General features: G+C 45.6%; 1 protein-coding gene across 1 annotated transcript; it reads left to right on the top strand.

Annotated features, from left to right (window-relative positions):
* The first annotated feature begins 454 nt into the window (after positions 1-454).
* Positions 455-22,232, top strand: rnf5 (ring finger protein 5). Its single transcript, XM_083684757.1, has 6 exons — positions 455-744; positions 8,425-8,443; positions 8,956-9,068; positions 9,147-9,201; positions 19,673-19,784; positions 19,897-22,232. Exons 1-6 carry the CDS (start codon positions 536-538, stop codon positions 20,013-20,015), a joined length of 627 nt encoding a protein of 208 aa, XP_083540883.1. The 5' UTR covers positions 455-535; the 3' UTR covers positions 20,016-22,232.
* Positions 22,233-22,988: the final 756 nt, after the last annotated feature.

The raw sequence follows: 22,988 nt of genomic DNA, 5'->3' as shown, positions 1-22,988 counted from the left end.
AGCTGAAGTGTCTGTTTACTTTCAGTGTTTATTTTGAATTCATTTTGTAATTCATCTCTCAATAATAACAACTTCATATTATTAGGGGAAATTCATACATGCTTACAGTGAACTGGACATTTAGGTAGTTATTGGTGGTATGCATTATGAGGCATTTCGTTGGCTATCAACTGGGCAATAATATAACAAACATTTTCACGACGCTTGTTGCATGCCTGCATTATTCTAAAATATATACGAGATATTGGTATTGTTGCAGTAGTTGCTTGTGTGGGCTTGCCTAAAACAGCATGACAGCTGCTGTACCTCCAAATCAACTGCAAAGCGAGTTGTGGAGCGGGAGGAGCGCGAGAAAGTTTGTGCATCTGTGCATCCTCTTTGGCTCGCCTCCACTTCCGTCTACGAGGTACCGCCCCTTCACTCCTTTCCTCTTTGTTATTACGGAAACGGAAGTGGCAGTGGACAGGTACAGACAAGTGTCGTAGCTCACGTCTGGCTGTGAGTTTATTACTTTTTTTTTTTTCAGTCAACAATTATGGCGGCCGCGGATCCCCGATCCTCGAGTGACGGCGGCCCTGCCAGCAGAGGAGGATTGCCGCCTGGGGAGAGCAACAATGAGCGTGATGGCCCTGGAGGTGGCAGCGGAGAGGGGGAACGCGAGCGAGACCGGGCCACATTGGAATGCAATATTTGTTTGGACACGGCGAGGGATGCAGTCATCAGTCTGTGCGGCCACTTGTTCTGGTACGAGGCGTGGATACTTTTGATCAATCACCAAATGGGGGAATGTTTTCGTAGCATTAGCTGCTAGCTAGCTAGCGAGCTGACTTTTCGAATCAGATCTATTTTATCGTGTAAGGATAAAATGTCTTGTTTTCGAGGGGGGGGGGGGGGTTGTCTCTGCTACCGAGCAAGATATGACAACAATTTATGAGTAAGGGTTTCTATTTTTATATGAAATATAGTAAGGAAGAAAGCTAGATAGCTTGTAAAACCCACGGGTTTCTTCTGAATAGGGTGTTGGTTTCATAGTCAGCAGCACACATCAGTAATGTGGATTATTTTTTGACAAGTTCAAATAAATTCCATTCATGTAATGCCAGCCAAGATGAATATATGTAGGCTGGTAGGGGAGAGATTAAGGGACCTTCTGACCAGCGCAGCATCCCAGCCATTGATACCCTGAGGTCAACTTAAAATTGACCCTAACCAGAAAACCTAACCGAAACCAAATCCTGGCCATAACCCGGCTTTAGCTTTTTTTCTCAGCTAGCTAAAGCATTTTCTTGTTGTTTTTATTGTGCTATTTAGCCATGCAGCTAATGTCTATTGTAGCCTGACTTGTGACAAAAGTTTGGCTTGCCAAATTGAATGAGGGATTTTCTCAAAATCTGATTCCAGTCGATTGGAACTTGATACCCCTGTGATGAAGTGCGGGGTACGTTTTTGAGAATGGGTTACCCACCAATATTATGCTAAGCAAATGTTGTATTTTCTGCATTAGGGTGTAACTTTTTATCCAGGCATGTTTACTCACCAATTGATTTTGCCACTACATCCCTGACCCTGGTCCTCTAGCCTTGTCCTGTGTGTAACTTAACAACAACAACCTGACAGTGAACCCTCTGCATGCATAGTGGTGCACAATGGAATATTAACATTTACTCTTTTGAACCTTTACATTTGGTGTATCAATAACTAACTTATACTCACAGGTAGTGAAATCCAGACACAAGATACTTAGTTACTAGATACTAGTCAGGTCACACCTGGTTCATTTTCTTCCAGATTAGGCTGCACTTGGCCAACTAGCTTGTTGGAAATGTAAACAAGTGTAGTTTTTGCATGTTAAGTGGGTCTCTCATTCATGAGTCTCACATTCATGTCATGTTGAATGTTCAGTCAGGTCTGTGGGGTTAATGTGAGATTAGGGGCTAGAGTGGGATTGGGGTCAAAGGCACTGTCAGTAGTGGATGAGTAAGAATAGAAACACAGTGTCGTTGACAGCAAATACTCTCTCCAGTTGATGAGCACAACGAGTTGGATTAACATTCACATGAACTGCCCCCACTGAAAATGTAAAAAATAGTATTTTTTTATTCTGATGTGCATTATGTACAGAGGGAGTGCTATGACTTCTGCAGTGGAAGGAGCTCACTGAGGATGATAAGGAGGTGGGAGCGCTCATTCCCAGTGTCAAAGTCTACATATTAATAGAGACCCATGGGACAGCTGGGGAGGGACCGGTGGGACAGCTGGGGAGAAACCTATGGAACAGCTGGGGATAGTGGTCACATGAACTACAGACACTCATTTGACTAGAGGAAAATCTCAATAGTCTAGAGGTGGCATCCTTTCTTGGTCCCCTCTCCTTTCCACTGAGCTGAAAACACAAGCTAGTTGAGAACTAGAATGCACGGTGGATGCTTATATATAAGGAATTTGCTTCCACAATGTCCAGTTCTTTGATACCAGCGTAGTGATGAGGGGATGTTACTGAACTATTGAGATTCCTCCTGATACCTAACGTTTGTTATTATGGGCAGGCACAGGCAAGTCTTCTTTACTATTCAAACATTCAATGGATTTGTTGGACAGAGGCTACTAGCCAGTAACCGGGGGCTCCTGTATTATATTCAGGGACTCTAACCTCAACACTGGTTTTCCAGATAATATCCAGACTAATATTATGTACATGTTGTTTAGAATAAGTGATTGCTTTACGCTTTTGATGATTGATCACTTATTTCATCACTCATGATTAAGTATATGATGTACAATAAGGTAATTTAAGGAGTAGTGTGTACGTTTGTTTGAAATCTGCCACCTCTGGCCACAGAGGTGATATTCAGTTCAGTGCATTCCCTTCTCTTCACTCAAGGGGGGAATCCCTGTTTTATCCAGATGTAAGATGGCGGCAAACAGCAGGGTGCGATTTCATTATGTTGTAAGCAAGGGAAGGGGGAATTATGTCCCCTCCAAATATCCCCTTCACCAAGTCAACAAAAAACATCCCTTCGGCACAAAGGGTATCCAACAATTCATTGCAATTCATTCAACACACCTGAACAGCCGTCAGTGGTCGCTGTTTCATACTTGTCTTCTTTCAGGTAGAGTTCACTCACAGAGATGTCATCAAACTATTCTTTTTGTCAAAAAATCCCGGAACTTGAGTCAAGATTGGGGAAAACATTGGGACACTTCCATAGCAACCTGGTCAAAGTAGCCTGAAGTCACGCTTGTGGTGGCAGATGGTGTATCAATCAAATGTATTTGTGTAGCACTTTTTACATAGACAAATGTCACAAAGTGCTTCACAACAAAAACAATACTAAACAATACAAACAATATGAACTAACACCAAACCATAGACCCCCAAAAGTAAGCCGGGGAGAAAAATATAGGGCACAGTGGCAAGGAAATCTTGAGAGGAACCAGACTCCAGGGTGACCCATCCTCCTCTGGCAGATCAAGTGCTGAACAGTTAACTAATGTGGAATATGGTGTGGTGCAAGAGTTCAGGGGTCCATAGCAAAGGGCAGTTTTCTGGTGGGACCCGGGTGCAGCGGCAAGGACCAGGATATAGGGTGGGGTAGACTCAGTCTGGACTAATTTAGGAACTGGAACTTTGAGGGTCTCAGAGCACAACACAAGATTAGAGGCTGTTGCAAACTGAAAAAAATGGATACATTACACTGTAGGAGAGAATCAGAATAAAGCAGGTGGCCTGAGGCCCCCGGAACATCTAAGGGACATCTAAAATACATCCAAGGCCAGCACCCGCTTACACCGCATCCACTCTGTCACGGGCTGGCCTGCTGGAGGGACATCAGCATGTTAGCTGGGCTGTAAGCCTGCACTGGGCGGGCCCTGGCAGAGGCCCCAGCCAACCCAAACCTGCCCACCCACCACTGAAAGGGAAGAAGGACCCGAGATCGGCCCAGGCAGCAGATGCTGCCGAACCAGCTTCGACCCGTCCACCGGCGCAGGGCACCCCCTGCCCACAGACAATGACTGCAGCCAGACCTGGATAATGTAGTTCATTTGTGACAGTCAAAACAACATAGCAGGCTAATGATGAAACAACATTAGTGTCAAGTTTAAGAGAAAGGCTTATTTTTACTAGGTGTCAATGGCAAGGCCCTGCAGCTTTCTCAAGTGAGGGGCGAGGTCTTTTGAATTACCATTTGTTATGTTTAGCCATCTCACCTAATCAGAGTAAGGGAAGGGGGTGTAGTGTGTTTCTGCATGCACGCACGATTTGAAGAGGTAGCCACCAGAGACAGACGTCAGTGAGTCCACTGCCCTGTAACACCCCTAGCCAATTGTAAACAAACCAAGTGTTGCACCCAACACTCCATTTTAGAAAGCACTTTTTGGGACCAAAACAGCATTGGTAAATGAAATATTTATTTCAAGGCATCTCATTCCCTGATCACTACCGATTTTAAACGTCGTCAACATAAGTAATTTAGCCTAAGCTTGAATGTTACATATTGCACCTTTAAGCCTAGTCTTGTTATAAATTAATTGAGTCCCACAGGATTTAAATAGGATATGCTGTTGTGGAATTTTTGCAACTTTCACTTAGTTTTAAAAGCAAATGTAAATATACTTTTCATGTCTTATGATAACGTGGATAGAGCTTTCAGTTCTAGATGGAGTTGCTAACTCCTTGTGGCTCGGTTCACAGTTCAGCTATGTGATTTGCTTAAATTCAGGCAAAAAATGCCTGTCTTCATTGAGCTCCGGTGCGAGTGAATGCGCAAAAAAAATAGTGATCTTCAGGAGTAGAGTTCTCCAAATCAGTGTTTAGTTATACTCCAAGTGTAACCGGCTCTTTCTCACTCATTATTGGGAGTTGAGACAATAATTTGGCGTGGTTAGAAAGCTAAGATTCTCAGCCATTCAACAGCTACAGAGTTAGAGAAACGGAACTCTTTCTGATTGTAGTGGGTAAAGTTTAAAGATGGTTAACTGTGGACAATAGACAGATTAGCTAGGTAGTTGAAAGAAAGTGAGATAGAGAGAGAAAACTGGTTGCCAAGAAAGTGCATTGTTTTGTAATCATTCTAAGAATGCATTCTGCAGGTCTCCTGTTGTTTTTATTTAAGAATCCTGAAAGCTCCATGGCAGTTGCAGTAACAAAGGAGCTTACATAATGTTGGCCAAAATCCACATTCCACCATGTTAACTGGATGAGAGTTTTTGGAGTTACAAAAAGCTTAATAGTTTAAAAAGTTTAATAGGTATCACACTTTTATCGGGGTTGATTATTTGCCACATTTTACAGTTGGATTGGTGTGAATAGCTTGAAAGGTGTAAGAGCAGTGGTGGTCCATAAATAGACCTCTGTTAAAATTTGGACTTTCGACTTTTAATAGTAAAAGTATAAGTTAGAAAAATCGAAATGTAAGCAACGCAAGTTAGGGGTCTCTGCACACTCAAAGCTGGATTGGTGTGAATCGACGAGTATCATGCAGAAAAACTGGAAGAATTTGAATAATAATAATAACTAGAAAAATAAGTTCCAGAAGAAACTTTGTGGGCTTGCAAAGTTGTGTTTTGGTAGTGGAAAAGGTTTAAAGATGTTTCAATATATAGATTTGCTCGGTAATTGAAAACAAGTGAGAGTCTTATTAGTCTTATCAGGTTTGGTTGGTTGGATAGTATGTTAGATACAGTGCATTCGGAAAGTATTCCGATCCCTTCTCTTTTTCCACATTTTGTTATGTTTCAGCCTTATTCTAAAACGGATTCAATTATTTTTTTCCTCATCAATCTACACACAATACCCCATATTGACAAAGTGAAAACAGGTTTTTAGAAATGTTTGATAATTGATTAAGAATAAAAAACTGATATCACATTTACATAAGTATTTAGACCCTTTGCTATGGCACTCGAAATTGAGCTCAGGCGCATCCTGTTTCCATTGATCATCCTTGAGATGTTTCTACAACTTCATTGGAGTCCACCTGTGGTAAATTCAATTGATTGGACATGATTTGGAATGGCACACACCTATCTATATAAGGTCCCACAGTTGACAGTGCATGTCAGAGCAAAAACCAGTCACGTCTGCAGGAAATCAGGCACTGCTCATCACCTGGCCAATACTATCCCTACGGTGAAGCGTGGTGGTGGCAGCATCATGCTGTGGGGATGTTTTCAGCGGCAGGGACTGGAAGACTAGTCAGGATCGAGGGAAAGATGAACGGAGCAAAGTACAGAGAGGTCCTTGATGGAAACCTGCTTCAGAGCGCTCAGGACCTCAGAGTGGGGCGAATCTTCACCTTCCAACAGGACAACGACCTTAAGTACACAGCTAAGACAATGCAGGTGTGGCTTTGGGACAAGTCTCTGAATGTCCTTGAGTGGCCCAGCCAGAGCCCGGACTTGAACCCGATCGAACATCTCTGGAGAGACCTGAAAATAGCTGTGCATTGACGCTCCCCATCCAACCTGCAGAGAAGAATGGGAGAAACTCCCCAAATACAGGTGTGCCAAGCTTGTAGCGTCATACCCAAGAAGACTTGAGGCTGTAATCACTGCCAAAGGTGCTTCAACAAAGTACTGAATACTTATGTAAATGTGATATCAGTTTTTTATTCTTAATCAATTAGCAAACATTTCTAAAAACCTGTTTTGGCTTTGTCAATATGGGGTATTGTGTGTAGATTGATGAGGGGAAAAAAAATAATTGAATCCATTTTAGAATAATGCTGTAACATAACAAAATGTGGAAGAAGAGAAGGGGTCTGAATACTTTCCGAATGCACTGTAGATAGGGTGAGCCAGGGGTACTTCAGTGGAGTGGGTTGAGAGGTGGTAGAGTTGGTTGGTTAAGTGGATTGAGAGTTTTTGGAGTTACAAAAAGCTTAATAGTTTTAAAGATTTAATAGGTATCAGAAAGTCATCAGGGTTAATGAGGATTTTCTGAGCAGCATGTTGGCCTAAATCAACATTCCACCACGTTAAAGGTTGATAGGTAGGTAGATTTGCTGGGAGTGTGAGCAAAGAGATTGTCTTATTATGGTAGCAGACAAAGTTATAGATAGATAGATACGATGAGCCAGGAGTAATTCAGTGGAGTGGGTATAGAGTTGATTGGTTAACCGGGTGAGTTTTTGGAGTTACAAAAGGCTTAATAGTTTAAAAAGTTCAATAGGTATCGGGGTTGATGAAGATTTTGGGTAGCTGAATGAAAGTGAGAGGTTGGTTGGTTGGTTTATTGGATTGATGAATGGATAGATGAAAGAGGATGGACAGTTGAGAGAGGGAAGGTATAGAAAGATTAAAACAAATTAGAGGTTAAACCAGTGTGGGTTATACTGAGTGTTGAAGCAGTAGTGACTGGTGAAAGGAAGAAAGGATGGTAGGTAGTTGAAGGTTAGAAAGATAGAAGGTTAGATTGATAGTGTGTTAGAAGGTCATAGGTAGGTAGGGTAAGCCTGGGGTATTTCAGTGGAGTGGGTAGAGGGTTGCTTGGTTAAGTGGTTGAGAGTGGTGTCAGTGGGGTAGAACTGGTAGCCAAGAGAGTACATTGTTGTGTAATCATTCTTAGAATGTGTTCTGCAGGTCTCCTGTTGTTTTTATTCAAGAGTTGTGAATGTTCCAAAGCAGTTGCAGTAACAATTGGGCTCTCAGAATATTGATCTAAATCAACATTCCACCATGTTAGTGAGAGGAGGTTTTGGAGTTACAAAAAGCGTAACATTTTACAGTTAAAATTGTGTTAATAGCTTAAAAAGGTGTGAGATCGGCAGTGGTTTGCATCCATTGCAAATTGCATCTTTTTGTTTCCATAGACCTCTGTTAAAAAGTGCACTTTCAAGTTTGTAACATTTAAAAAGTTAAAAAAAACAAAACATTTAAAAAGTTTTTAAAAAGTATCAAAAGAGTCATAGCAACACAAGTTAGACCTCTCTGCACGTTTTAAAGTTGGATTGGTGTGAATAGCTTAAAAGTTGTGGGAGTAGCAGGTGGAAGAATTGGAATAATAATAGTAATATTGCTGAACCAAGCCCACGTAATAAGAATAAGTATGAGCAATAACAATAGTTGGACTTGCTGAAGCAAGCCCACTAATAACTAGAAAAATAAATACCGGAAGAAAGTTTGTGGCCTTGCAAAGTCAGATTTTGGTAGTTGAACACTATTTGGACTTGCTGAAGCCCTAGTTTGAAATACAGTTGCCACTTTTGCTCTCCCTCCTGGCTTGGGGGGGGGGGCTACTGGTAATGAAGGAAAATACGAATTCAAAAACCTACCCCACTAAGTAGTCCTATGCCAATTGTGGCATTTTGAGGTACAAGTTGCTCTCTGAAAAAGTCACTATGTTTCTTTTTGACATAGTAGTTGGAAAATGAATGCCATTCAGAATAGCCCATTAATTTATTTCTCCTTCTCTCTCCTTCATAGCTGGCCCTGCCTTCATCAAGTAAGTATTCCCTTTTGTTTATGTATCTTTAGTTTTGCAGCACAGGTAAACATTACATTTTGAATGTAATGTGTACTGTTGAAACCAGCCTATCCTTGTGATGTAACCAGAGACACCTTTTGGCTGTTGACTTAGTGCAGCTTAAAGTTGCTAATGTGCTTAAGGTCTCACTGCTTCAGTGTTTACTGTAAAATACCCCTTCCCCCTTTCTCTCTTAATATGCTATAGATAATATCCAATATGTGTTCATTGCACTGCACACTCCCCTCCCTTCTATGCTATGTCTGGGAATGGAGCCCTCTCATTGGTTGCTGACAGCTGACTGCTGACATACTGTCAACACTAAGCCTTGTGTGTATTGATAGTGTTTTGTTCTGTACAAAACCGCCTCAGAATTAGCACTTAGCCAATACAACATGGCTTAGCCCAACAAAGAGGTGGAGTTTTTTAATACTGAATAAAATGAGTTATATTGCATTGATTCTTTGAACTTTGGATAAACTCTTTCTCAGTGGTTGGAGACGCGGCCCAGCAGACAGCAGTGTCCTGTGTGTAAAGCAGGCATCAGCAGAGAGAAAGTCATCCCCATCTATGGCAGAGGCACCTCCAGCCAAGAGGACCCCAGGTGAGAGAGAGAGAGAGAGACAGAGAGAGAGAGAGAATTGGGCAGATATTTTTCTGACTGTTCTCTTCCTTCTTCCAGATTGAAAACCCCGCCCCGACCTCAGGGTCAAAGAACAGAGCCAGAGAGTAGAGGGGTGAGTCTGTGGTGATCACAGCCATGATAAAAATGTCATAACACATGGCCTCTCATGTATTATTGCTTAAATAGGCTTTGCCTGTCTTAGGCTGACCCTCCCCTCTGATTGGTGTCTCCCAAATACATTTTATAAAGGCCACTTTCGAAGCGAGGATAATCTTAGTGTTTTAGCAATAGCAATATTATGTTCCAATACCCAAATGTAGCGTGTGACACTCATTTTACCGGATTATACAGTGATATTGAGAAGAAACCTGAATTTCTGCGAACCGCAGGGAATAAAGTTTCACACAAATTTACAGTGGCTTGCTATTAGTTAAATTATAATGCTGGTGAAATTACAGCTTTTGGGAGGGTGTGAGATTCTCATCTTTTATTTGATGGTATTTGTGTACATATTGGTTTCACCATTTAGAAATGACAACATTTGTTATACATAGTCCCCCTATTTAGGGCACCAAAATAGCTGGCATAAAAGAGCTGTCAATGTCTAGTATTGATTCTAGGCCCTGCGTTTGCCTTTAGAGTCTGCTTTTGATGTCTGTCAACATGAGGACCAAAGAGACGCCAATGAAAGTCTAGGAAGCCATTATGAGGCTGTAATATCAGAACAATCAATCAGAAACATAGCCAACCAAAATCAACAGTTTGTAACATCATTAAAAAAGAAAGAAGCTATAGAAGTGTCACTGCAAGGTGCAAACCACTAGTTATCCTCAAAAAGGATGGTCACTTACAGTTTGCTAAAAAAAAAGCACCTAAAAAGCCTGCAGAGATCTGGAAAAAAGGCCTTGCTTAAGATTAATATTATCATGTCCTGAGTGATTGCAAGTGGAAAGTTTGGAGAAAAAAGCACCTGCCCAAGATTTAAAGCATACCACATCATCTGTGAAACATGGTGGAGGGGGTGTTAATGTCATGCCATTGTGACGGCCGCCGGGGTGTGCGGGCGCCTCACGGACCCAAACACAGTGTAAGCAGAGAGGTCCACACCAGAATTACAGTCAAAGATATTTATTCGATTAGCGGGGAGAGGGAAATGATAGAGAGAGGGTGGGGGTGAGAAGGCGTCGTGTCGTTCAAGGGCCTCGCAGGAGATCCGTCGTCGGGAAGATAGCAGGGGGTTCGGTACACGGTGGGTGGTCCTCTTACGTTCCAGGTCGGGGCGGCAGCGGGGTAGTCAGACAGGCGAAGGTTGGCAACGTAGCGGGCTCTCGGACGTTCTCGGGGTCGGGCTTCAAAGGGGGCTCTCCTATGGTCAGGGATCAAACACAGGACAACGGTGACTTGGCTTACTCTCTCTCTCATCAACTGCTCCGTGGTTCGCCGTAGCAACTCCTCTCCACTGGGTGCTCCGTTGGCTCCTTTTGTACGGTCTCTGCTGCTCCTGCTGATGCCCTTCAGCTGTGCCTTGATGAGCAGGAACTCCATGTATGGGCATACAGTGATTATCTCCACGGGTTGCAGCTGTGGCCCCTTGGGGCGCAGGAACTCCATACATGGTCCTGCCAAAGACAACACGGGGCAAGAGAGGGACAGCAGAAACAGCAGAGACAAAGCGAGGCGAGATATATACTCCATTTACCACCGTCCCACACTCGCGCATGGGCTTAGGCACGGGGCGGGTGCCACATATCCCCCTCCTGAGCTCCGACCTCGCGGGAGGGGCGGCCCAGCCTCCTAGTGCGTCCCGCCGTGAGAGAGCGTCGGCGTTCCCATGCGCGGCCCCGGCTCGGTGGACCACGTCGAAGGAGTAGGGCTGAAGGGAGAGGAACCAGCGGGTGACCCGGGCGTTGCTGTCTTTGTTCCTCGCCATCCAGACCAGTGGTGCGTGATCGGTGACCAGGGTGAACTGCCGCCCCAGTAGGTAATACCGGAGGGACTCCAGTGCCCATTTAATGGCCAGGCATTCTTTCTCTATAGTTGAGTAATTTTTCTCTCTTGGGAACAATTTACGGCTGATATACATGATGGGATGTTCCTCGCCTTCTCTTAGCTGGGAAAGGACGGCACCCACCCCGGTCTCCGATGCGTCCGTCTGTACCACTAGCGGTTGTTGGAAGTCCGGGGTCACCAACACTGGGTCCGTGCAGAGTGCCTCCTTCAGCCCTGCGAACGCCTGTTCCGCCTCCGGCGTCCATTCGACCCGATCCGGCATGCGCGCGCGGGTGAGGTCGGTGAGGGGTCCTGCCAGGGAAGAGAAGTGGGGAACAAAGCGCCGATAAAAGCTGGCAAGCCCTACGAAAACCCGTACCTGTTTCTTTGTCTGGGGGCGGGGCCACCCGCGGATCGCCTCGACTTTCCCTACCTGGGGCTTGACACACCCTCTCCCGATCGTGAACCCCAGGTAGTTTGCTTCTTGGAGGCCGAGCCGACATTTGGCTGGGTTTGCGGTGAGCCCCGCCTCTCGTAGGGCTTGCAGCACAGCCTCCATCTGTTTCAGGTGGGCCCCCCACTCCTCTCCGTGGATGATGATGTCGTCGATGTAGGCGGCCGCATATTCGCGGTGGGGACGGAGCACGTGATCCATGAGCCTCTGGAACGTGGCCGGCGCCCTGTGAAGCCCGAACGGTAGCTGTACGAACTGAAATAGTCCGTCCGGGGTGGAGAACGCCGTTTTCTCTCTTGCCTCAGGTGCGAGGGGCACCTGCCAATACCCTTTAGTGAGGTCCAGGGTGGTGATGTACCGGGCCCTGCCCAGCCTCTCGATCAGCTCGTCGACCCGTGGCATTGGGTAGGCATCAAATTGCGAGATCGCGTTGAGCTGGCGAAAGTCATTACAGAAGCGAATGCTCCCGTCGGGCTTGGGCACCAGCACGATGGGGCTGCTCCAGGCGCTCCGCGACCGCTCTATGATGCCAGCCTCCAGCATCGCCTGCACCTCCTGGTTTATGGCCGTCCTTCGGGCCTCGGGGATACGGTAGGGCCTGAGTTTTACCGTTTTCCCTGGGGTTGTTATGATGGGGTGGGTGATCAGGGTGGTGCGCCCGGCGGTGGAGGAGAAGACGTCGCGGTGCCTGGCGACCACCTCGGTCAGGTCGTGTCGTTGTCGTTCGGTCAGCTGCTCCCCGAATGGCACGTCCTCCGACTTGGGTTTCTGTGTGGAGAGGGGGTTTGACACAGACAGCATGGCGGCGGGGGCCACGCGGTCTGGGCCGCCTCCATGTGTTCCCTTACCAGGGGCCACAGGGTGGCCATCCGTTCCCGGAGCTCCTCCACGTGCTCGACCATCGTGCGGTGGGGGGATGGCTGGCGCTCCCAGGCCTCCTTAGCCAGGTCTAGCAGTCCTCGGGGCCGTCTCCCGTACAGCAGCTCGAAGGGTGAAAACCCCATGGAAGCCTGGGGCACCTCACGTATGGAAAACATCAGGAATGGGAGGAGCTGGTCCCAATTCCTCCCATCCAACTCCATCACCTTTTTTAACATCTGTTTTAGTGTCTGATTGAACCTTTCCACTAAGCCGTCTGTTTGGGGGTGGTATACTGAAGTGCGAATTTGCTTTATGCGCAGGAGTCGACACACATCCTTCATAATCTTTGACATAAAGGGGGTGCCCTGGTCAGTTAAGATCTCGTCGGGGATGCCGACCCGCGTGAACATTACCACCAGCTCCTTGGCGATACCCTTGGTGGCCATGGTGCGGAGGGGAATGGCCTCGGGGTACCGGGTTGCGTAGTCCACTATCACCAAGATGTACTGGTACTCACTGCTGCTCTTGGGGAGGGGCCCGACCAGGTCCATCACAATGCGGCTGAAAGGAACAGAGATAATAGGGAGGGGGATTAAGGGGCTTCGTACATGGGGACGGGGCGCCACCATTTGGCACTCGGGGCACTGCCGACAGTGAGTCTCCACCGCTTTCTTCACTCCGGGCCAGTAGAACCGGGCCTGAATCCGATCCAGGGTTTTCGCTACCCCCAGGTGTGCTCCCAGGAGGTGGGTGTGGGCCATCTGGAGAACTGAGGGAATATAGGCTTTGGGCACCACTAGCTGTTCCTGTCTGGCCCCGTTAGTCATGTTCATACGATACATTAGACTGTTCTTAATGGCAAAATGTGGGTTTGGCAAGTCCCTTACCCCGTCCATCCGCTGCCCATCAACCACGCTCACCTGCTGCAGCACGCTGGCTAGGTTGCGGTCCTCCATCTGAGCTGTCCCGAACCTCCCCTTCAGGCGGGCGGGCAGTGGGGCGGCGTCGGAATCCTCCAGGAACATCCCCATTAAGTCGGCGCCATTGTCAGGGGAGGGTGAGTCGCTGTCCGTGACGACAGCTTGGGTCTCAGCGAAGGCCCGTTCTGCGGCGGCGCTGCCAGCGCCCTCGGAGATGGGGTCCATGGAGTCTCCCGCTCCCTCCTCGTTCATGGCGCACAGTTTGGGCGGTCGTGGGGTTCTCTTCCCTCGGTGGGCCCCCCGGGCCGGGTCTTCTCGGGTCATGTGGCTCCACAGTTCCTGGAATAGGGGAGTGTCCCTCCCGATCAGCACCTCCACGGGCAGCTCCGGGACGACTCCGACCGTCCCCTGGAAGACGCCCCGGGTGGTTTGGAGCCGGACGTGGGCAGTGGGGTAATGCCTGGTCTCCCCATGGATGCAGGTTACGGCGAGGGTTTCGGGTAGGTAGGGCCGTTGGGTGTACTGGGGCCGGGCGAGCGTCACCGCGCTACCCGAGTCCAGGAGCGCCGTGGCGTCCTGCCCATTGATGCGCACCGGGGTGATCGGGGGTGTTCCCGTTGGCTGAGCCCAACAGGCCGTCAGGAGCCCGCAGGGACGTCCGGGGTCGCTCGCCGAGGGCATGGACGCCTCCTGGGCGTGGGGGCAGGCCCAGGACAGATGACCCACCTCACCACAGGAGAAACAGCGTCTCCGGTCGGCCGTCGCCTCCGGGCGACTCGTCGGTAAAAGGGGCGGGATTCTTTTCAGTGTCCGGACCACCCTCATCACGCCCTGGGCGGCCTGGTAGCCTTCCACCAGGGATACCAGCTGCTCGGCGCTCTGGGGGTTGTTCTGGCACGCATACCTCCGGGCCTCATGGGGCAGCGCCCTCATATATCGGTCCATGACCACCCTCTCCACCGGCCCCAGGGAAGGGGGGTCAGATACCAACCACTTGTTGGCCACCCGAGTCAGTTCGTGCATCTGGGCCCGGGGGGAAGCGGCCGGGTCGAAGGTCCACTCGTGGAGCTGTTGGGCCCGGGTCAAAAGGGTGTGGCCGAGCCGCTTGACGATCTCCGTCTTCAAGGTTGGGTATGGCACAAGCCCGCCCGCGCAGAGGTCCTGATAGCAACTTTGGGCCATGCCCGACAGAAATGGCGCCACCAGGCCTGTCCATTGATCGGGGGCCCAGCCTTCCCTCTGTGCTGTCCTCTCGAACATCTGGAGGTACGCCTCCACGTCGTCGTCCCCCGTTTGTTTGACCAGGAATTGGGCCGGAGTGGCGGACTTGTGCTGGCCCTTGGCCAGCAGGCCGGCGACGAGCTCCTCATGGCGGGCTTGCTGCTTGACATTGAGGTCCACGAGCTGCGCTATCAGCGCCTGGAAATCCGTACCAGTGGCCATGGCGGGGTCTGGACTGGTTTCCCGGTGCTTGGCCCCCTGGTGTCTCTGCGGTTCACTGAGTTTGGGTCCCGGGTCGCTATGCCCGCCTTCTCCACCAACTGTGACGGCCGCCGGGGTGTGCGGGCGCGTCACGGACCCAAACACAGTGTAAGCAGAGAGGTCCACACCAGAATTACAGTCGAAGATATTTATTCGATTAGCGGGGAGAGGGAAATGATAGAGAGAGGGTGGGGGTGAGAAGGCGTCGTGTCGTTCAAGGGCTTCGCAGGAGATCCGTCGTCGGGAAGATAGCAGGGGGTTCGGTACACGGTGGGTGGTCCTCTTACGTTCCAGGTCGGGGCGGCAGCGGGGTAGTCAGACAGGCGAAGGTTGGCAACGTAGCGGGCTCTCGGACGTTCTCGGGGTCGGGCTTCAAAGGGGGCTCTCCTATGGTCAGGGATCAAACACAGGACAACGGTGACTTGGCTTACTCTCTCTCTCATCAACTGCTCCGTGGTTCGCCGTAGCAACTCCTCTCCACTGGGTGCTCCGTTGGCTCCTTTTGTACGGTCTCTGCTGCTCCTGCTGATGCCCTTCAGCTGTGCCTTGATGAGCAGGAACTCCATGTATGGGCATACAGTGATTATCTCCACGGGTTGCAGCTGTGGCCCCTTGGGGCGCAGGAACTCCATACATGGTCCTGCCAAAGACAACACGGGGCAAGAGAGGGACAGCAGAAACAGCAGAGACAAAGCGAGGCGAGATATATACTCCATTTACCACCGTCCCACACTCGCGCATGGGCTTAGGCACGGGGCGTGCGCCACACCATGTACAGTCATGAGAAAAAATTAGGACACCCTATGAAAATTTTGTCTTCTTCAACATATTCAAACATATGGACATTTGATATTCATTTGAACAATATTGAAAAATTGAGGTAATATAACTAAACAAATACAACTGAAACAAATTATTTAAAAAATGATTGGTAAAATGTAATTAATAGAAATGCAATCTTCTTGTGAGGAAAAAGTTAGGACACCCCCACATTTAGTTCCACTTAAAATGCCTAAAATTATAATAAAGAGCACCACATCAGGTGCAAATGATTAGAACAGCGTTACAGAGGATTTTGGAGGAGCCTGTCCTATTTAAACCTCAGATATTTAGTTTGGTTTGCTCTTGATTGTTGAAGTGAGTTGCATCACCATGGCGAGATCAAAAGAGCTCTCTGAGGCCTTCAGAAGAAAAATTGTAGATGCATATGAGTCTGGGAAGGGATATAAAAAGATCTCCAAACTATTCGAAATTGGCCATTCCACTGTCCGGAAAATAATTTACAAGTGGAGAACATTTAAAACCACCACCAACATGGCCAGGTCAGGCCGCCCAAGCAAGTTCAGCCTAAGAGCTGACCGAAAGATGCTTAAAGAAGTCTCCAACAATCCCAGAATGTCATCACGAGACCTACAGGTATCTCTTGCCACAATTGATGTCAAAGTACATGCATCCACCATAAGAAAGAGACTGAACAAGTTTGCATTACATGGGAGGTGTGCAAGGAGGAAACCCCTGCTGTCAAAAAAAAACATCAGGGCAAGACTAAAGTTTGCCAGAGAACACCTAGAGAAAGACCAGAACTTCTGGAACAATGTGCTTTGGACAGATGAATCCAAAGTTGAACTATTTGGGCACAGTAAGAGTAGACATGTTTGGCGCAAAACCAAGACAGCATTTGAGAACAAGAACCTCATACCAACTGTGAAGCATGGGGGTGGAAATGTCATGGTTTGGGGCTGCTTTTCTGCAGCAGGGCCTGGTCAGCTCACCATCATAGAATCCACTATGAATTTTGTATTGTATCAGAGGGTGCTTGAGGAAAATGTGAGACCATCTGTTCGAAAGTTGAAGCTGAAGCAGATGTGGACCATGCAACATGACAATGACCCAAAACATTCCAGTAAATCTACCAAGGAATGGCTCAAGAAAAATAAATTGAGAGTTCTGGAATGGTCAAGTCAAAGCCCGGATCTTAATCTTATTGAGATGCTGTGGATTGATTTGAAACTGGCTGTGCATGCAAGACACCCCTCGAACATCACACAGCTGAAAGAATTCTGCAAGGAGGAGTGGGAAAAACTTTCTCCCAATTGATGTCAGAGACCTTTAGACAGTTATAAGAAACGTCTAATTGAGGTTATTTCAGCCAAGGGGGGCAATACTAGCTATTAGGGCATAGGGTGTCCTAACTTTTTCCTCAGTAGGAATTGGCATTATTGTTAATTTTTCGTTAAATAAATGATTACAAAGTTACATTTTCATAGTTTTTTGTTCAATTACATCCCCTTTATCTATAGACATTGTTAGAAAGAAGATAACATATTGATATGTCCATATTTTTAAGAGAATAACTTAATATTTTGGGGGGTGTCCTAACTTTTTCTCATGACTGTATAGCTGCCACTAGAACTGGCTAACTTGTCTTAATTGATGATGTACAGAAACATCTTGTCTGCTCAAGTACAAGAAAATAGCTCCAAATTCATTGGATGGCACTTCATCATACAACAAGACAATGACGAAACATACTGCCTAGGGAGTTTTTCAAGGCCGAAAAGTGGAAAGTTCTTGACTTGCCAAGTCAATATTCAGATTTGCTAGGTTTTATGCAAAAATACCTCAATACAAACTGTAGGTGGCTGCAGTAAAGGCCTAGCAGAGCATCACCAGAGAAGACACCCAGCGTCTGGTGCGGTCAATGGGTTGCAGACTTCAAGCAGTTATTGCATGCAAAGGATTGTCGACCAAATGCTAAACATGAGTGCTTAATTTGGACATTTCATAAATCTGTCCCATCACTTTTGGGTACCCTGAAATATGGGTACTGTGCAAGTGTTTTTAATCATTTCTGAATGGTGAAACCAATATGTACACAAATACCATCAAATAAAAGCTGAGAATCTCTACTTTAACCGTAGTAATGTTAATGTTTGATTTCAAATCCAAACTTTTGGAGAGTAGAGGCAAAAGAACAACAATTGCTTCACTGTCCCATTACTCTGTCATTTCTAAGTGAACCAGGAGGTGAAAAAAAGACAAAAATCCTTTTGTACTGACACTGCCCTCTGTTTGAATAAGGACTCTATTGTCTTGTTTGTTAATTTTTCACATTTGGTCCCTTTTAGCACATGTTTGTGAGATCAGAGCGGTTTGCCATCATTTTCAAGTTCCAAAGAAAGATGGTACTGTGAAAACCAAGTAGACTTTGACCGCGTCACTGCTAACATGGACCAGCCAAAAAAAACAAATGTCCTCATACAAAAATAACTTCTTGAACTTTTTTTCACCTCCTGGTTCACCTAAATAAGCCCATGTGCAATTATTTTTAAAGAGAAACCTTTTATGTGAAAATACCACAGTTCACAAAAATTGGCGGAAAGAGACCAAGTGTGACAGGTGGGTCGGCGACGTCAAGTCAAAAATGTGTGCGCATACCTGGGTCAAAAGGCAACTGTATTATGTCTGGCCATTTGGTCATGTCCAATACCCATTATAGGTCTCGGATTTACAGGAGGGTCTGGAAAACATGCACCATTGATGAGTTGTAGTTGATTAAGGTAATCGGTTCATGAACCACAGTTCAAGCCGCGCCATCCTCAAGGTAGTAACGAGAATGACGAGACCCTCCCATACTGAATGGATACAAGTAGTTGCAAAATGTTTGTTCTCAAAAGATCAGGACATTTTAAAGAATGTGCAGATTGGTGGCCAAAATGCCATAAGTGGTTTACTGTACAGTGAAAACATGAAGAATGGGAAATACTCAAGTACTGTGGAGTAAAACCTGGTTCAAGTTCAACTGTATGTGGTGAGTGGAGTCTTACAGCAAGGGCTAGCATGACACAATTGTCACGTTTATGCTAATATCATGGCTTGGGACCGGTTAGCTAGCTAACCAATATAGTGCATTCGGAAAGTATTCAGACCCCTTCACTTTTTCCACATTTTGTTATGTTACAGCCTTATTCTAAAATGGATTCAATAATTTGTTTTCCTCATCAATCTACACACAATACCCCATAACAACAAATAAAAAAACAGGTTTTTAGAAATGTTTGCTAATTGATTGAAAATAAAAAAACTGATATCACATTTACGTAAGTATTCAGACCCTTTGCTATGACATTTGAAGTTAAGATCAGGTGCATCCTGTTTCCATTGATCATCCCTGAGATGTTTCTACGACTTGATTGGAGTCCACCTGTGGCAAATTCAATTGATTGGACATGATTTGGAACACCTGTCTATATAAGGTCCCGCAGTTGACAGTGCATGTCAGAGCAAAAACCAGGCCATGAGGTTGAAGGAATTGTCTGTAGACCTCAGAGACAGGATTGTGTTGAGGCACAGATTTGGGGAAGGGTGCAAAACAAATTCTGCAGTATTGAAGGTCCCCAAGAACACAGTAGCCTTCATCATTCTTAAAGGAAGAAGTTTGGCACCACCAAAACTTGAGACCTGAAAATAGCTGTGCACCAATGTTCCCCATCCAACCTGACAGAGCTTGAGAGGGTCTGCAGAGAATAATGGGAAAAACTCCCCAAATACAGGTGTGCCAAGCTTGAGCATAACACTGTTATGAAAGACAAACAAGTGATTTATTGGGCAAACTTCTGTCGATTATGTCGATAATTATCTGGGTTCACAAAACATTTCTGAAAGGGACCAAGAGTGAAGATACCCTGAACATTCTCTGAAGTGGACCAGCAAGACAACTGAGTCCTCATTCAAACAGGACTGTTTGTTTCCTTTTAAACTATATGTAAAAATAGCAGTTGACACTATTTGATAGTGATGGACTGTGTATGAGTGTGATCATGTTTTGAATGTTTGTTTGTGCATGACTGCCATCCCTTCCCTCCTTTCTCCTCCAGCCCTTCCAGGGGTTTGGGGACACTGGCTTCCACATGTCCTTCGGAATTGGTGCTTTTCCCTTTGGCTTTTTCACCACAGTCTTCAACACCAACGACCCCTTCCACAGAGCAGGTACAGTACACACATGCCTAACACAATCACAAGCACACTCACACAACATGTTGTACTTTATTATGCATTGACTGTATGTACTGATCATTGGTTTTTGTGACTGCTACCCCAGATCCTCAGTATGCAGCTGATCACCAAGGCAACGGAAATCCTGCCAATGGCAATAACTGGCAGGACTCCCTCTTCCTCTTTGTGGCCATCTTTTTCTTCTTCTGGCTGCTGAGTGTGTGAGGAAGAAGACAATTGGAGGGAGGGAGAAAGGATGGGGAAAGGCTCACACTCACACACACTCATACAGACACACACACACACACATCAGGACAGACTGAATCAGGACAAACTTTCACTCAATAGTGTCTGGGAGACTCTAGTGGTGTTGAGATGGGTGATGGGATTACTGGGTTGATCACTTGTAGCAAGAGTGATCCAATGCAAGAAACATAAGCCAGTCTAAATTTGTGAGGCTTACTTGGACAGAGAGATGGTATACCAAGGTGATAGAACTACTTGTACATATGGGGTCTTTTCTCATTTCCTTGCACGCCACTATATGGATCTGTGGTTTATGCACCAAATGTGGGTGCAGATCTCCAGTGCGGATTCTAATGTCAGTCCAGTAGGAACCATTGGGGCAGAGAAACTCACGTTTGAGGGATGTCATGAATATCATAGACATGTGCATTCTCATCTGATATTTTTGTGAAAAATCTCCATGTCCTTTTGCTATCAGTGTTTTATGAATGACAGTTGATTCAACAGTAATCAGGTCATGTAATGGAGCTTTTCCACCGTCACTATTGGCACTGGTGCTTAGCCCAAAGCCCAGACTTTTGTGTTTCCATCTATTTTTTTATTTTATTTGCGTGACTGTCTATGGATGACACATGATGCAAAACAATTTAAATTAGATTGAAAATTTAAATCATAATGTAGATTTGATGATGCATTACATCCTTTGAAAAAATAACATCAACCACTTGGGAAAATTAACGTTTCTAAGTTAGTTGTTTCGGTAATCCTTTATTTTACAGTCCCAGAACAAGGTATTTTTCAGGAAAGTAGAGGGTAAACAATTATTGGGTACAAATACAAAGGTAGACTCTGGGATATGACAGAAAACAGCAACTTTCATCTAAGATATTACAGTGAACAAGAGCATCACTGCCTACTGACATGATGGCAGAGCGCATGAGCCAGTGGCATTCAACTGTACAGTGTAATCTTTTCCTCCCTTCTCTGAAATGTCTTTGGTTTGATTTGGATTTTTAACTTTGGATTTTCGCTGTCACAACACACTCTATTCTCTAGTCTGTTTTTGAAAGTGTCTGGCACTGTTGCCCGCTCATTTTGCTATGACAGCATATGTGACACGTCATATCCTAGAGTCTACCTTTAACGATAGTAACTACTAAGAATTTACCCTGTAAGTACATGCACTGATCTGTTACAATATCAGTTATACCAAGTAGTGGAAGTTAAGTACTGGTAGAATACTCAACACCTATATAGACATTTAGATGACTAACATTACGTACCTACCATATTTTTTACATGTGAGTTATGTTCTTAGTTTCTGTGTATTAAAGGTATAATTGGACTGGAAACTTAAACAGTGACTGTTTCCAGATTAATAGCAAATGGTCACTGAAAATCAACCCATGTCTACACCACTATCCCAATATCCAGCTACCATTAAAATTGGTGAGTTACATTCAGAGCTGAAACTTCCATTCACAATAGCGGTTGAATATTTATTTTGTAGCACCATACAATTTGAATAATAAAACATGAATGTGCTCAACAGCCATCATTATAGGAGTTAATGCTTTCTCATTTAATGGGACAATCTGTAATCGCTACATACACATTTTTGGACTTTTAAAAGAATTATATATAGCCATTGATTTTTGAAGAATATAACATAATAAATGCCTCATGAGCTTAGATCAACTGTTTTACCCCATCAGAACCCAAAATATAAGCTTGTTTTACACCACTGTTTGCAAACAATGCAATTGTAAACATCACACTGTATAGCTTAAAAACATGGTAAAAACTATAATTTTGATCTCAGTCGGTCCTTGCATCCATAGCTCTGTCAATGAAATTGAGTGGTTACATTTCCCCAGCCTCTCTCAGCTGTTTAACAAAAAAGTGGTGGGGAGCCAGCTTTGTTGTTGTTTGAATTACAGATTGCACCTTTTAAGGCCTCATCTGTCTTAGGGCAGGGCAGTAGCGTTCATGATGGAAGGATAGCCAGTGGTGCTCGGCAGTGTGTGGGTAACAGAAGGCCAGAAAGACCCTGCAATGAGTGGCTTACCTGGAGAGGGAGAAAATGTGAAAGAGAGGAGAGAAGAGTCTGAATCTAACAGTGTTTTAACTGTGCTTTGCAGCAGAGGCAGGTCCTGCTACAGTTAATTGCTTATTAAAATTTGTGTTGTCATACCAGCCCCAATGAAGTCATTTCATTCCTGAGAGCAAGATTCAGACAATGTTGTCGCTTTGAGAGAGGCTGTGTAGCTAGGATCAAAGTTAAAAGACAGCTCTGTCGAAAGCAATCAATGTATTACCAAAAATCAACCTACATATTAGCAACATAAACATTATGGAAAAAAATGACTACAAACGGTAACATCACATGATGATTCAGAAATACGTCTAAACTAATTTCATTATTTCAATCACCATTTCCAACTAAAAAAGCTCTTAAACATTGTTCACCCCCAAAACTAAATCCTGTCCTGATCATACCATACTTGAAACCAATGATCCCTGAGTAATGTGTACTTCTGTCTGCTACCACAGCCCCTCATGATAATGTCTTCCCACTGAAGTCCAACAGCTGGCAGGGTCCCCAAAAGACTATCAATAACTCTGACGGACAGCTCACCTGCAGGGAAGAGGGGTAGGAAGAGAGATCAGGATATGAGGAGGAAGTAATTTATTGCTGTGACTTGTGAAGGAATGACACTAAAGAGCCTTGCTCATACTGTAGGAAAGCCACCAACAGAAACAAAAAGACACAACATACATTACACAATAGATTTACACTGTTGATAAACACACAAGTGTTGTTACCACACATGCCAGGGCAATGGGAAGGCGAGATGGAAAGAGTCATAGGAGTTTGAGTGAAATTCGCTCAGACATATTTTTTAATTTCAGTCAGAGCCAGAGTGAAATGTGCTCGAACACTTTTGACGC

This window comes from Argentina silus (assembly GCF_951799395.1).
Source record: "Argentina silus genome assembly, chromosome: 14".
Classification (NCBI taxonomy): Eukaryota; Metazoa; Chordata; class Actinopteri; order Argentiniformes; family Argentinidae; genus Argentina; species Argentina silus.
Note: the sequence above shows the minus strand (reverse complement) of the source record. Positions and strands in the feature narration are given on the sequence as shown.